General features: G+C 37.3%; 2 protein-coding genes across 15 annotated transcripts in view; one reads left to right on the top strand and one right to left on the bottom strand.

Annotated features, from left to right (window-relative positions):
- LOC102618551 (alternative NAD(P)H-ubiquinone oxidoreductase C1, chloroplastic/mitochondrial) overlaps window positions 1-12,829 on the top strand; it is a 50,022-nt gene that overhangs the window by 22,962 nt on the left and 14,231 nt on the right. The window lies entirely within an intron of this gene.
- On the bottom strand, window positions 3,815-7,608 carry LOC127903775 (uncharacterized). 14 transcript variants are annotated; one of them, XR_008056545.1, is made up of 6 exons: window positions 7,259-7,608; window positions 6,985-7,077; window positions 6,524-6,651; window positions 5,467-6,307; window positions 4,616-5,371; window positions 3,815-4,539 (listed from the first exon to the last, which is right to left on the bottom strand). XR_008056545.1 is itself a non-coding variant. In XM_052444622.1 (6 exons), the coding sequence occupies exons 4-6, from the start codon at window positions 5,193-5,195 to the stop codon at window positions 4,303-4,305; spliced, it is 699 nt and encodes a 232-aa protein (XP_052300582.1). In that variant the 5' UTR covers window positions 5,196-5,371; window positions 5,467-6,307; window positions 6,524-6,651; window positions 7,259-7,502; the 3' UTR covers window positions 3,815-4,302. The 14 variants fall into 14 exon arrangements, 6 of the variants coding, with proteins under 6 accessions (XP_052300582.1, XP_052300584.1, XP_052300585.1 ...); XR_008056542.1 differs by having other exon boundaries at window positions 6,998-7,077; XR_008056543.1 differs by lacking the exon at window positions 6,985-7,077 and having other exon boundaries at window positions 4,616-4,987; window positions 5,102-5,371; window positions 7,259-7,607.

The following is a 12,829-nucleotide window of genomic DNA, read 5'->3' as shown; positions in this document are numbered from 1 at the left end:
AAGGTACACCATATAAATACTCAAGTTTAATTTTTATCAAGTAAGTTAACACACACACCACGAAAACTAGGGTTTCTTCAACCTCAAGACCTCTATTACCGAGAGCTTACAAGTTCTCTAACCTGAGATAACCCAACTCTGACTTGAGCGTCGAAGTGTGGTCGCCGGAATCCACTAAAAGTTTGATATTTCAAGTAGGAGTGTGGTCGCTGGAATTGTAGTTAAGACCACCAGCTTTTCCTGCTACGCCTGTAAAATTACAACGAAATTACAGAGGTACGCGGGACCACTCCACTACACCTAGCACGTGAATATATGCCACAAACTTGCTCTCCACGTATATTTTTAAAATGCCTAAGCCGCCATATGCATGAAAATAAAAATATTCCTGACCATGACAGCAGGGAACGCCACTAAAATAACGCCAGGTGGCACAGTGACCTGGGATACACCATATAAATACTCAGGTTTAATTTTTATCAACTAAGTTAACACACACACCACGAAAACTAGGGTTTCTTCAACCTCAATACCTCCCTTACCGAGAGCTTGCAAGCTCTCTAACCTGAGATAACCCAACTTTGACTTGAGCGTCGGAGTGTGGTCGCCGGCCACCCCCGGCTCCACCTTTGACCTCATTTTTAGTTGTTTCGCAGGTTTAAGGCGAGTTTCACCAGCCCTCCGCACCTGAAGTCAAATCCCCTCCATATCCGCCGCCATTTCAATCCTCTTTCACTCCACAAAAATCCTAAACAGCCTGCACGTGCCAAACAAGAAAGGTACCCCACTCCCCAACAAAAATATAAATTTATTGTTCTTGGGTTGGTTTTGTGGTTTTTTATTCATTGACCCAAAATCAACCGCAAACAATTGGCGTCGTCTGTGGGGAATGCACAAAAAGCCTCCACACGGTGTTAAGCTTGTTGATACGTGTGCTTGCGCAACAATGGCACCCGGCGTACCCGCTGATAACCAAATCCTAGGTCATGATGGAGTGGAGGACCACGACAGTGATGAGAGGGGTGACTCGACAAGGAGGGTATCCCACCTAGAGAAAGGTAAATCAGTTAAGCAATCAACTGGTATTCAACCCGACGAGGAGCCCGTTACTAAAAAATACTTTGAGGATTTAACTCACGCAATTCTTAAAGCAGTAGGATCTCGGGTACCCGAGACAACCACTTCCCCGATAACTTAAGATGTCCCGCCTCCACGCGGTGAGAAACAGATCATACCAAGATCTAAACTACCTGAGAGAAGTAGACCAAAGCACGGGCCATCGGGCACCCGTTCAAAGTTTCAAATCGGCGACTCTCGGGAAGAACGCTCCACTGCCTCTTCTTATTCCCGTAGTAGCCAGGGTACCAAATATAAACAAAAAGCTCATGAAGATCTTCGGCACAAGTTGAACACCAAAAGAACCTCCCAAACAACTACGGCATCCTCGGGTGCACTTGGGGTGCCCCGCGAGTTCATGGAAAAAATGGAGTACCTCGAAACTCAAGTGAAATTCCTTTCTGAAAATTCCCACCAATGCTCTAGCGCCAGCGTATAACTCGCCATTCGCCATGGAGATTCGAACAGCGATTTTCCCGAAAGCGTTCACCACGCCTCAAATACAGTAATACTTGGGTACCTCGGATCCTGTGGAACATGCTGAGTTGTATCGTGACCAGATGCTGATTAAAGGAGTGGGCGACAATGCTATGTGCCGGATGTTCCCACATACCCTCACCAGACCAGCTAAATCATGGTTCCGATCGTTAAAAGCAGGTAGTGTATCCTCTTTAGTCCAGCTCCTAAAAGATGTTGTTCATGAGTTTGGTTATGCTTCCTCCCAAAATATAGCATCTTCCAAGCTTGCTTTCATCAAACAATGGGAATCAGAGTCTTTAGCCGAGTACGTAACTCGCTTCCACCAAGACGTGTTGCGTACCGGTACGTTTGGTCACCAACATACTCTCACTCATTTTGAAAAGAATTTGCGTTTGGGGAGGTTATGGCGGTCATTTCAAAAGCACCGCCCTCTTTCATATGGGGAAGCTCATTCTCGAGCTCTATAATAAATGGAAATGGACGATAAGTGTTACTTAAAGCGGGATGAAGACATAGCCGAAGTCGTGAAAAGTAAGGAGAAACCCAAGAGAGCCGAGGTACCTCAGGTACCCTCTCGAGCACCCCGGGTACATAGCCCACCTCGTCCAACTTCACGTGGAAAACGATTGAATATCGCTGGTGTACCCCGGGTACCCTAGGGTTCTAAGAAATGAGTTTACGTCTGAATGATAGCAGGGGGTCTAACCCTGGCAAGAGAGTCCCGATTGGCCATTAAGCATTACAGTAAGTTGTCGATTTTGGATCGCCTCGGGAAGGAAGTCAACTTCGAGGGTCAAGATCACTCTAGGGTACCCCGGTTACCCAACTATCTTATCTCATCCCAATCCTTTTTATAGAAAAAGATACTGAAGGGACATGGTCATCCTTGAGGGCATCATCACTTTGCCCGTTACCATTGGGGTACCCCAACAATGCAATGGCATTTATTCGCCTTACTAATTAGGCGCTTGCAAGATAATGGAGAGCTGCGCGCTGGAAAGTATTATAGACAACTAGTCCTCTAAAACAAAAAAGAGTAGGGCCAATGAAGGTAGATGCGGTTATGCATGATGTACTCGAGGTACTCCAAAGTTCTAATTCAGTGTCAGTCGAAGAGTTAGAGGTATCCCTGGATCCCCGGGTGCCGAAGGAAGAAAAGGAAGGAGCACACAGGTTACTCTAAATGAAAAGAACAATTATAAAGCACTTGTGAAATGATGTCATACTGAGAAAGTACTACTAATAAAGGGAAGCACTTTACCTCTTTCTATTTACTTTATTTATTTTTCTTCAATGCTTATGCGTTTATAATATTTGATCTATTGTGTGGTGTACTTTATCATGCGGAGTACCCAGAGTACCCTAAACTGATTAGTTACATTTTTCAATTCCCCAAGTCTCTAATGACAATGGTGATATCAGGATCCCTCATTTCTTTAAGATAACATAACATTATCATGTAATGACCTTAGTTCTATCATTTATAAGTATGTTTTTTACTTTATGAGATGATGTGTGTTCTCTTTTTTTATTACCGAATGTGATTGTAGTTAAATTTTCGCCATTAATGTGACTCCATCTTACTGTGCCATCTTTAATTTGTTCGAGGTCAAAGCCAATAAGAAAGAATACAACAAATTTAAAAAGGGAGGGTCAGAAAAGACCCGAGGGCGAGGTAAACCAGCATTTTCTAGCACCATGAGACACCGTTAAGGTATGCACACGTCCACACCTCTATTCTTTAACTTGAGCCAAGTAAAGAATAGACAAATGGCAATCACAAGAGTTGGATGCCTAAAAGAAATGAGGTAGGCAAGCATGCACCTCTATTCGCATTATTTCATTAAATATTAACTAGAAGCAGATGGAAAAACTAGCATGTTTTTGACCATTTCTGCAAGAAAGGGGGCCAAAAAGGTCCCCGAACAAAAAAACAAAAAGAGGGTAACTGGGGTACCCAAGGAAACTCCACAAATCTATTCGAGATACGCCATAACCTTTATTTACATTTTAGTTGCGCCAATTATGAATTTTATTTTATATTATGATTATGCATAGATTATTAAATTATTTGAGATACGCCATAATCTTTATTAAGACGAGCAGCGAGCATATCTACGGAAATCACCATGCAAGCGCCAAAAACACATCAAGGGGGTACCTGAGGTACCCGAGGAACCCCCACAAGTCTGCACAAAGTAATCATAAGCGAGGAATTCAATGGCATGCCAAATCAAGTCTATTACGGAAGTTTAATGTGAAAAAATAGCAAGATTGCCAAGGCAACCTTCCAAGAGACAACTATCCCAACACATCAAAGGGGGGATACCATACTACAAAAGGTACAGAAGCAAAGAAAAAAGGCTACTAAAACTTCTAGGGATGAACTCTAAATAACAAGTAGGATCACGCGGAAGGGGGAACATCCTTTCCACCGCTCCCCTCAACGGGGGCATCAACAGGAACACTCGCGGTCAAAGAGCTGCTACCTTTATGAACAGTGCTAACAGAGGGGAGATCCGTCAGAGGTACCCCAGAAGACCGCTGTGGGCTAACAGATGGTGGAGCTTAGATTACCCTCTTGTCCTCGATCGCCTTCAGGATAGCTGACTTGTCCACTCACTTCTCCACTCAGGGTACCACCAACTTTGGGTTAATGCTCCAGACCTCAGTCATGATAAAAGTAAAAGTTGTGTACATCATCTCCTATTGGCGAGATAGTAGCTCACCGTGCTTAGACTCCACCTCTTCTAACTTCTTGGACATTCGGCTATTCTCCCGGGCGTGGTCGTCCAAGCGCCTCTGTAAAGCCCTGACCTCTTCTCCAAGCTTCTCTTCCCGAGACTGGCCGAGTCTAACCTCACATCGCAGCCTCTCTACCTCGGTCTGTGCAGCCGAGACGCCACTAAAGTCATGAAAACCGTGGCTAAGGTAGAAGGCTGCCTACAAAAAAAATATAATAATAAAGAAGAGAATGAGTGACACACACACAAAAAAAAAGAGAATGAGGCACTCTCACCATGACAAACCTTGAGCGCTCGGCTATAGTGCTCATTTAAGTCAAATCTATCTGCCTCTATGGCCATGTCTGGAGAAATGCACTCGGAGGAATGGAGAAAGCAATCGGCCAGGTGACATATCTGTTTGTTTGCCACCGGGTCCAGCTCACCCTCTATAAGATCTCCTATAACCATGAAAAGGGGGCCAAACTTCCTCTTGTGGGTAGCCGAGGTACCCCGGGAACCCCCAAGAAAGGAGACGGGCAATTTACCCTTGGTGTCTAGAACGATGGGAGGTCGATCACCCTTTGCAGAGGTACCCAGGGTACTAGAGGAACTGCCACTCATGCAACTGAATAAGGCGTCGAAATCTTCGGCAAAAGGGTCCATACCTATCCAATATCAAGCAAACAAAAAAAATGGTCAGAAAGAGATGAATTAGAAAAATAAGCATCAGAGTCGTCACTGGCAAAAAGGCAAATTAAGAAAAAATAAGAGATGATCACCAAAACAAAAAAAAAAGAAAAGTTTGTTCAAATAGTGGGGGCACCCCCAGTGAACCAATGAAGGCAGGGTACCCCAGCAACACCACATAGTCATACGTGAATCGCTCCCCGAAGAAGATGGAAGACTCTCCTAAATCAAACCAGCTCTCGCCAGCTGAGTAGTGCTGAGAACATCACCCTCACTCTGCAAAAATTGGAACTTCTCTATAACACCACTCACTTTACTCCCCACTTCATGAATTGGGCATGTTCCCTTGGACCAAGTGATGTCTGTAAAAATCCCAAGAAACAACGAATAAGAAGAAAATTCATGCAAGAAATATATATATACATAAAAAATGAGAGAGGAGGAAAGAAACACATACTATCTTCATTGAAGAAGTTTCGAACTTGCAACACTTCATTCCCCACTAGAATACTCCTCCCCCACTCGCCCTCAGCCACAAACCACCCATATTTGTAGCCCTTTTTCAGCGAGGGATCCGGTCTCACCAAATTACCATGAACCCCCCAAGTAGCAAAATAAGCTACGGATAAACCAGCAAGCTTCTTCAATTGATAAAGCCCCCTCAGATCTCCATAAGAAATATCATCCCCAAATATATCTAGCCATAGAACCTCCAGACCCGTGAGCAATCTCCAACTGGGTAAGGATAACTGTCCAGGATCAATTTTCATCTCAATGAACATTTTTCTAAAAAATGACTGAAGAGGTAAACGGAGATCTAAGTAAAAAAAGTCAATATGAAGGGCAACACCATCAGAATGAGGGTGCTCAGGGCGCTCGCCTTTGCGAGGTACCCTAAAGTGGACAGAATGAGGTATGTTGTATTTGGCTCTAACTCTTTCTAAATCTCTCAGAGTAGCTGGCCTACCACCTAGTGCATAGAGCCTACGAGCTACAGAGATAGAGGGGGAGATCAGGGGAGGTTCAGGAATACTAACAGGAATAGGAGATTTAGGTCTAGAATTCTTTGCACGGGTTTTTCTATGGGCTGGCTTGGTTGGTTGTTTGCCTTTAATTTTTGATCTTCTGCTAGGGTTGGTTCGAGATATCTTGAGACTAGCTAAAAGGTACTCATTGTCGTCACTAAGGGATATATAAGGTGCTGAATCAAAAAGAGGAGCCTCCTCAATCGTCTCCCCCGACTCCTTGACCATGTTACGACCCTTTTTCCCAATAGTTTTTCTCCCTATCTTGTTCCCCTAAAAACACAAGACACAAGTTTAAAAAGAAAGCCTCCACATTAAAACATGCCCCCAGAACTTCAGACCTCATCCATCACAAGCCAAACACCAACATCCACCAATAAAAGCATAAACAAAAAAGAAAAATACCAACACTTTGCATGAAAACTAGAAACAAAACCATAACAGTATTTGCCACAATAAAGAAACCAAAATAGGTATAAAAATTCATACCTAGATTTCACCGAAAGCATCAAATTTTAGTCGCCGGAAAAAGCAAGTTTGGAGATGGATAAACTGTAAATCGCCAAGACAAGTCACGGATCGCCAAGACAAGCTTGAAAGATGAAGTTGTGCAGAGGCTGTCATGGGCACAATGAAATCCATTAGAGATTAAAAAAAAAAGTGTGAGCCTGGATTAAAAAAAAAAGTAAGCATGGAAAAAAAAAAGAAAGGGAGTCTTTCTAAAAAAAAAAAAAAAGAAGCTGTCAGGATTATTTAAAAGAAAAAAGAGGAGGAGCTTGGATGATAAAAAAAAAAGGGAGAAGTCAGGATGATATAAAAAAAAAAGAGCTTAGATGATTAAAAAAAAAAAGAGGAAGTCAGGATGATAAAAAAATAAAAGCCAAAGAAAACGTAGTAGAGGAAGAAAAGAGCGAAGAAGAAAAATAAGTGAATGTGGGGGAGAGAAGCACCGCGCCAACCCACCGAAAGGAGACCTCGTTGGAAGCCGCGAGCCGCGGCTGCGCGCCGGACAGATCGGGCACCGGAGATCGTCGCTGTAACCGCTGAGAGCCCGCCAGAAATGCGCAAAAAGAAGTGCAACAGAGAGGGAAAGAAAAAGAGAAAGAAAAAAGAAAAAAAAAAGAGAGTTAACCGAAACAATAGAGAAAAGCAAAAAGAGAAAGAAAGAATGGTGGTGGGCTAAGAAGAAGAAAGGAAAAAGAGAAGTAAAGGAAAATTGTTTACCTGGATGTGAAATGTTAATGAAGCCCAGGAGAAAACAAGTTCAAGAAAAAGACAAGAAGCCAAAAAGTAATGAGAAATAAAACCGAAGGAACAAGAAGCAAAAGGCAAAATAAAAAAGAAAAAAAAGGAGTTGAGGAGGCGTTAGAGAATGCAGAGGAAGAGAAAAAGTTTTTTGGGATTGCAAAATGAAAGAGAGTAAAATAAAGTGGAAATGAAAACGCGTAAAAGATGGTTTGTCAAAAAAGAAAAAAAATGAAGAAAACAATGTGAAGCCTGCGGTTGAAAAGATTTGACTGGTTTTGAAATTCAAAAGCCAGAGCAAGCAAGAAGCCACTGGAAGAAATTAAACTTGATGGGAGATTTTTTTTGGGATTTTTAAAATAAAGTGATAACATAAAAGGAGTGGAAAATGTTTAATTAAACCTGACAAATCGTACTTCATGAAGTGAGAGGTTAAATAATTTTGCAAAAGGGTTTTTTCAAATTCAAATCATGTGTCAGGCGGTTACCATTTCCCCAAGAAAAGCTGGAGAGACGTGAAAACATACATCAATTCAATGTTTGTAAAAAAAAAAAAAGTAAATATTGCCACCTATCACACACAGTTCCTCCAAGTGTTTCTTGTGCCTCAATTACATTCGCCACAAAGAAACTAGGGGGATGTTGTTCCGGAAGGAAATATGGGGCCAATGATGAAGCACCATGTGTCAATATTTAAGAAATTGGCTTATCTGGGATACCTTGCCCAAGGTACCCTAGGTACCCCGGCTACCCTAAGTACTTTGGGGGTATCTCGGGTACACCATGTAAGGATACAAAAAGCCTTCTTAAAAATGTGAAGGGATATGCAGGCCCCGAATCTCAAAAAGATCGGTTGAATACGTGAGCAAATCTTGTGCTACAAAAGAGGAGACAGCCATCTGTAACGCCAGCAAATTCTCCAAAAGTTTGATATTATGACAGTTGGGACCACCAGCTTTTCCTGCTACGCTTGCAAAATTACAACAGAATTGTAGAGATACGTGGGACCACTCCACTAAGCCTAGCACGTGAATACGCCACAAACTTGCTCTCCACGTATATTTTTGAAATGCCTAAGCCACCATACACATGAAAATAAGAATATTCCTGACATGACAGCAGGGAACGCCACTAAAATAACGTCAGGCGGCACGGTGACCTAGGGTACACCATATAAATACTCAGGTTTAATTTTTATCAAGTAAGTTAACACACACACCACAAAAACTAGGGTTTCTTCAACCTCAAAACCTCTATTACCGAGAGCTTGCAAGCTCTCTAACCTGAGATAACCCAAATCTGACTTGAGCGTTGGAGTGTGGTTGCCGGCCACCCCCGGCTCCACCTCTGACCTCTTTTTTGGTTGTTTCGCAGGTTTAAGACGAGTTTCACTAGCCCTCCGCACCCGAAGTCAAACCCCCTCCATATCCGCCTCCATTTCAATCCTCCTTTACTCCAAAAAAAACCCTAAACAGCCCGCACGTGCCGAACAAGCGAGGTACCCCGCTCCCCAACAAAAATATATATTTATTGTTCTTGGGTTGGTTTTGTGGTTTTTTATTCATTGACCCAAAATCAGCCGCAAACAATTAGGATGTCACCTCTATTCGCCCAATGATCTAGATTGCGATCGAGTATAGGCCTCGTGCCAGTAGATTCGGGTTCGGATCTGGTGGATCTTGGCATTGCATTTAGGAGAATTGAGGGTAAAACTCAAATTTGGGAATTGAAGGTCAAAGACGGTGAATTGTTTTTTTCTTTTTCATTAGTCTAAGGTGATATTGAAACTTAAGGAAAATAATTTTATTTAAAAAAAAGAAAAAAGATAATCACGATGTTGTTTTAGTAATTTTTTTTGTCATGAATTTTTTTAGTTGTTAATGATGTCATCATTTTTTAACATAATTTTTTAAAATTAATTAAAGAAGGTGAGAAAAAATTGATAGATTTACGATTTTATTATTAGAAAATATATATACACACACGCATATATACACCTAAAATATATATAGACCATCATGAACCCACATAAGCACAAATAATAAAAATAATAATTATCACTCTTCAACAAATACCTCTATGCCACATCAGTTTCTCTAGGTTAGTTTGTACAAAACTGTTTTTGCCTCTATCATTATTGGTTTTGAAAATAATATTATAATATTTTTATCTTTAATGATGAGACATTTTTCAACATATTGCACTCTTTTCAATTTAATGATACTTTGTATTTAATTCATTACTTTTATTTAATTCATTCTTTGTTTCATCTGACATTGTTTGATGAGTGATAATAAACTATTGTATAAATTTATTTTATACAAACTAATGTAATCTAAGTTTATTGGTTGAATGAAATTACAAAATAATAAAAACAAGTAATGTGGGCCAATAGCTATTTGATCCAACCAAATAAATTATATTACATCAATTTGTAGAAAATAAATTTATACAAGATTTTGTATGATATAATTTTTTTCCCTAATCTATCATATATTTAATTATTTCTGCTAAATATCCAAATTCCAAAAAATGAAATATGAATGAACCATACCTACTTTTGGTAAATAAAAATAAAAATTAAGATATAAACATGTATACATGGCAAAAAGACCCAGTCAAAATTTTGTCTCGATTGACTTGACCCGAATTTTTTGAGCTTTCACACTAGATAGTGAATGGAATTTTCATGTTCTAATAGATTTATATTTGATTTTAATAAGTTTTGTTTCAAGCTTCATATTGTTTTTTTTTTCAAGTTTAAAATTTTAATCTGACCTTCAACCCAATTAATCAAACCTGATGATTTAAGGTTTGAGTTGAATTAGGTTAAACAAGTTTATTTAATTAGGCTTGGTGGATTTTATCTCAACCCATTTAATAATAGACTAGGTTGGATTTTCACGAACCCTATCCAACCCAACTCATGTCCACCTCCATATCATACTATCTAGAAAAGTAATAACACAAAAAGGTTATCAAAGACTTTCAAAAGGATGTCAATGAACTCTTTAACCAATTTCACATTGGATTTAAGTTAAGTCAACCCACTAAACTAATGAATCTAAATTTCAATTAAATGTGAAACAAGACAAAGATTTTCTAAATCACATATATAACTTATAGATGGAAGGAAAAATGGTTAAATTAATGTTGGAGTGGTAGATTGGTCATTGGAATTGTAAAGAAAACAAGAACCTAGAAAAATAACATAAAACTTGAAAATTGAAATTAAGTGTGAAATAAAATAAAAAAAATTACAAACGACATATAAGACTAATAAATGTATTGAAAAAGGGGTAAATTAATGTTAAAGTTGTAAATTGAAAAAAAGATATTGTAAACAAAAAAATTAGAAAAATGACATAAAACTTGTAAATTGACACTAAATGTGAAATAAAACAAAAAATTTGCAGACCAAACATAGGACTTGTAAATTGATGGAAAAATTGATAAATTAATGTTAGAATTGTAAATGGAAACAAGATACTGTAAACAAAATACAAACTTAGAAAAATAATATAAAACTTGTAAATTGACATTAAATGTGAAATAAAATAAAAAAATTTACAAACCAAACATAAGACTAGTAAATTGATGGGAAAATGGTAAATTAATGCTGGAGTTGTAAATTAGAACAAGAAAATTGTAAACAAAACAAAAATTTAGAAAAATAATATAAAACTTGTAAATTGACATTAAATGTGAAATAAAATAAAAAATTTACAGACCAAACATAGGACTAGTAAATTGATGGAAAAATTGTAAATTATTGTTGGAGTTGTAAATTACAACAAGAAAATTGTAAACAAAACAAAAATTTAGAAAAATGACATGTAACTTGTAAATTAACATTAAGTGTGAAAAGAAACAAAAAATTTATAAATCATACACAAGACTAGTAAATTGAACGAAAACTGGGTAAACTAATGTTGGAATTGTAAATTGGAACAAGTAAATTTTAAAGAAAACAAAAACTTAGAAAAATGACATGAAACTTGTCGATTGACAATAAATATGAAATGAAATAAAAAATTTGTAGACTACACATAGGACTTGTAAATTGATGGAAAAAAGAGATAAATTAATGTTGAAGCTGTAAATTGGAACAAGAAAATTGTAAAAAAAAAATTAGTAAAATGACATGAAACTTGTAGATTAACATTAAATGTGAAATGAAATATAAAATTTGTAGACTACACATAGGACTAGTAAATTGATGGAAAATGGTAAATTAATGTTGAAGTTGTAAATTGGAACAAGAAAATTATAAACAAAACAAAAATTTAGAAAAATGACATGAAACTTGTAAATTAACATTATGTGTGAAAGGAAAAAAAATTTTATAAACCACACACAGGATTAGTAAATTGAAGGGAAAATGGTTAAATTAATGTTGGAGTCGAAAATTGGAACAAGAAAATTGTAAACAAAAAAAAAACTTAGAAAAATGACATGAAACTTGTAAATTGACATTAAATATGAAACGAAACAAAAAAAATTGTAACTTACACATAAGAGTAGTAAGTTGAAGAAAAATGCGTAAATTAATGTTGGAGTAGCAAATTGGAACAAGAAAATTGTATAGAAAACAAAAACTTAAAAAAATGACATAGAACTTGTAAATTGACATAAGTGTGAAATAAAACAAAAAATACGTAAATCAAACATAAAACTAGTAAATTGATGGAAAAGAGAGTAAATTAATGTTGGAGTTATAAATTACAAGAAGAAATTGTAAAGAAAACAAAAACTTAGAAAAATGACATAAAACTTGTAAATTGATATTAAGTCTAAAATAAAACAAAAAAATGTGTAAACCATATATAAGATTAGTAAATTGATGAAAAATTAAGTAAATTAATGTTGGAGTTGTAAATTACAGAAAAAAATTGTAAACCAAACAAATACTTATAAAAATGACATAAAACTTGTAAATTGACATTAAGTTTAAAATTAGACAAAAAATGTGTAAGCCACACATAAAACTAGTAAATTGATGGAAAAGATGGTAAATTAATGTTGGTAGGGGTGGGCATATTTTAACCGAACCGATCCAAACCGACTATTTGGATCAATTTGGATCGGTTTCATCAGTAAAAACACTGGTTTCAGTTTATTGGATTGCAAACCGACATCACTTGGTTTGGATTTTGGTTTGGAAGGATTCCAAACCAATTCAAACCGATCTAATCCAAAATTTAAAAAATTTTAAGATATATGATGTGTCAATTTAGTATTGAATTAATAACAAAGGAAATGTACACTTTCATACACAATAGCATACCTCTTACTATAAGAACAAAAACACAAACCTAATTTTCCAACACTCACAACTGCCTCCGCCTCCACCTCCAGTGCTTCCTAATTCCTATCATTCTCAACTCTCTCAATCTCAATCGCTCATTCTCAAGTCTCCTGAGGTATGTTTTGATTTTATTTTTCTTGCTAAGATTTTATTTCATTTTAGTCAAAAGTTAAAATGGATTTTGGAATAATTAATGATAATTTATTTGATTAATTAATTACATAACTAATTTTTTCATCTTT

This window comes from Citrus sinensis, chromosome 7 (genome assembly GCF_022201045.2).
Source record: "Citrus sinensis cultivar Valencia sweet orange chromosome 7, DVS_A1.0, whole genome shotgun sequence".
Classification (NCBI taxonomy): domain Eukaryota; kingdom Viridiplantae; phylum Streptophyta; class Magnoliopsida; order Sapindales; family Rutaceae; genus Citrus; species Citrus sinensis.
This window is presented reverse-complemented; position numbering and strand designations above follow the sequence as displayed.

Coding starts and splice junctions, on each gene's coding strand:
- LOC127903775 (XM_052444621.1), bottom strand. CDS start 6,262: ATGGTCAAGGAGTCGGGGGAGACGATTGAGGAGGCTCCTCTTTTTGAT. Junction 5,372..5,466: donor AAACTTCTTCAATGAAGATA/GTATGTGTTTCT, acceptor GGATTTTTACAG/ACATCACTTGGTCCAAGGGA.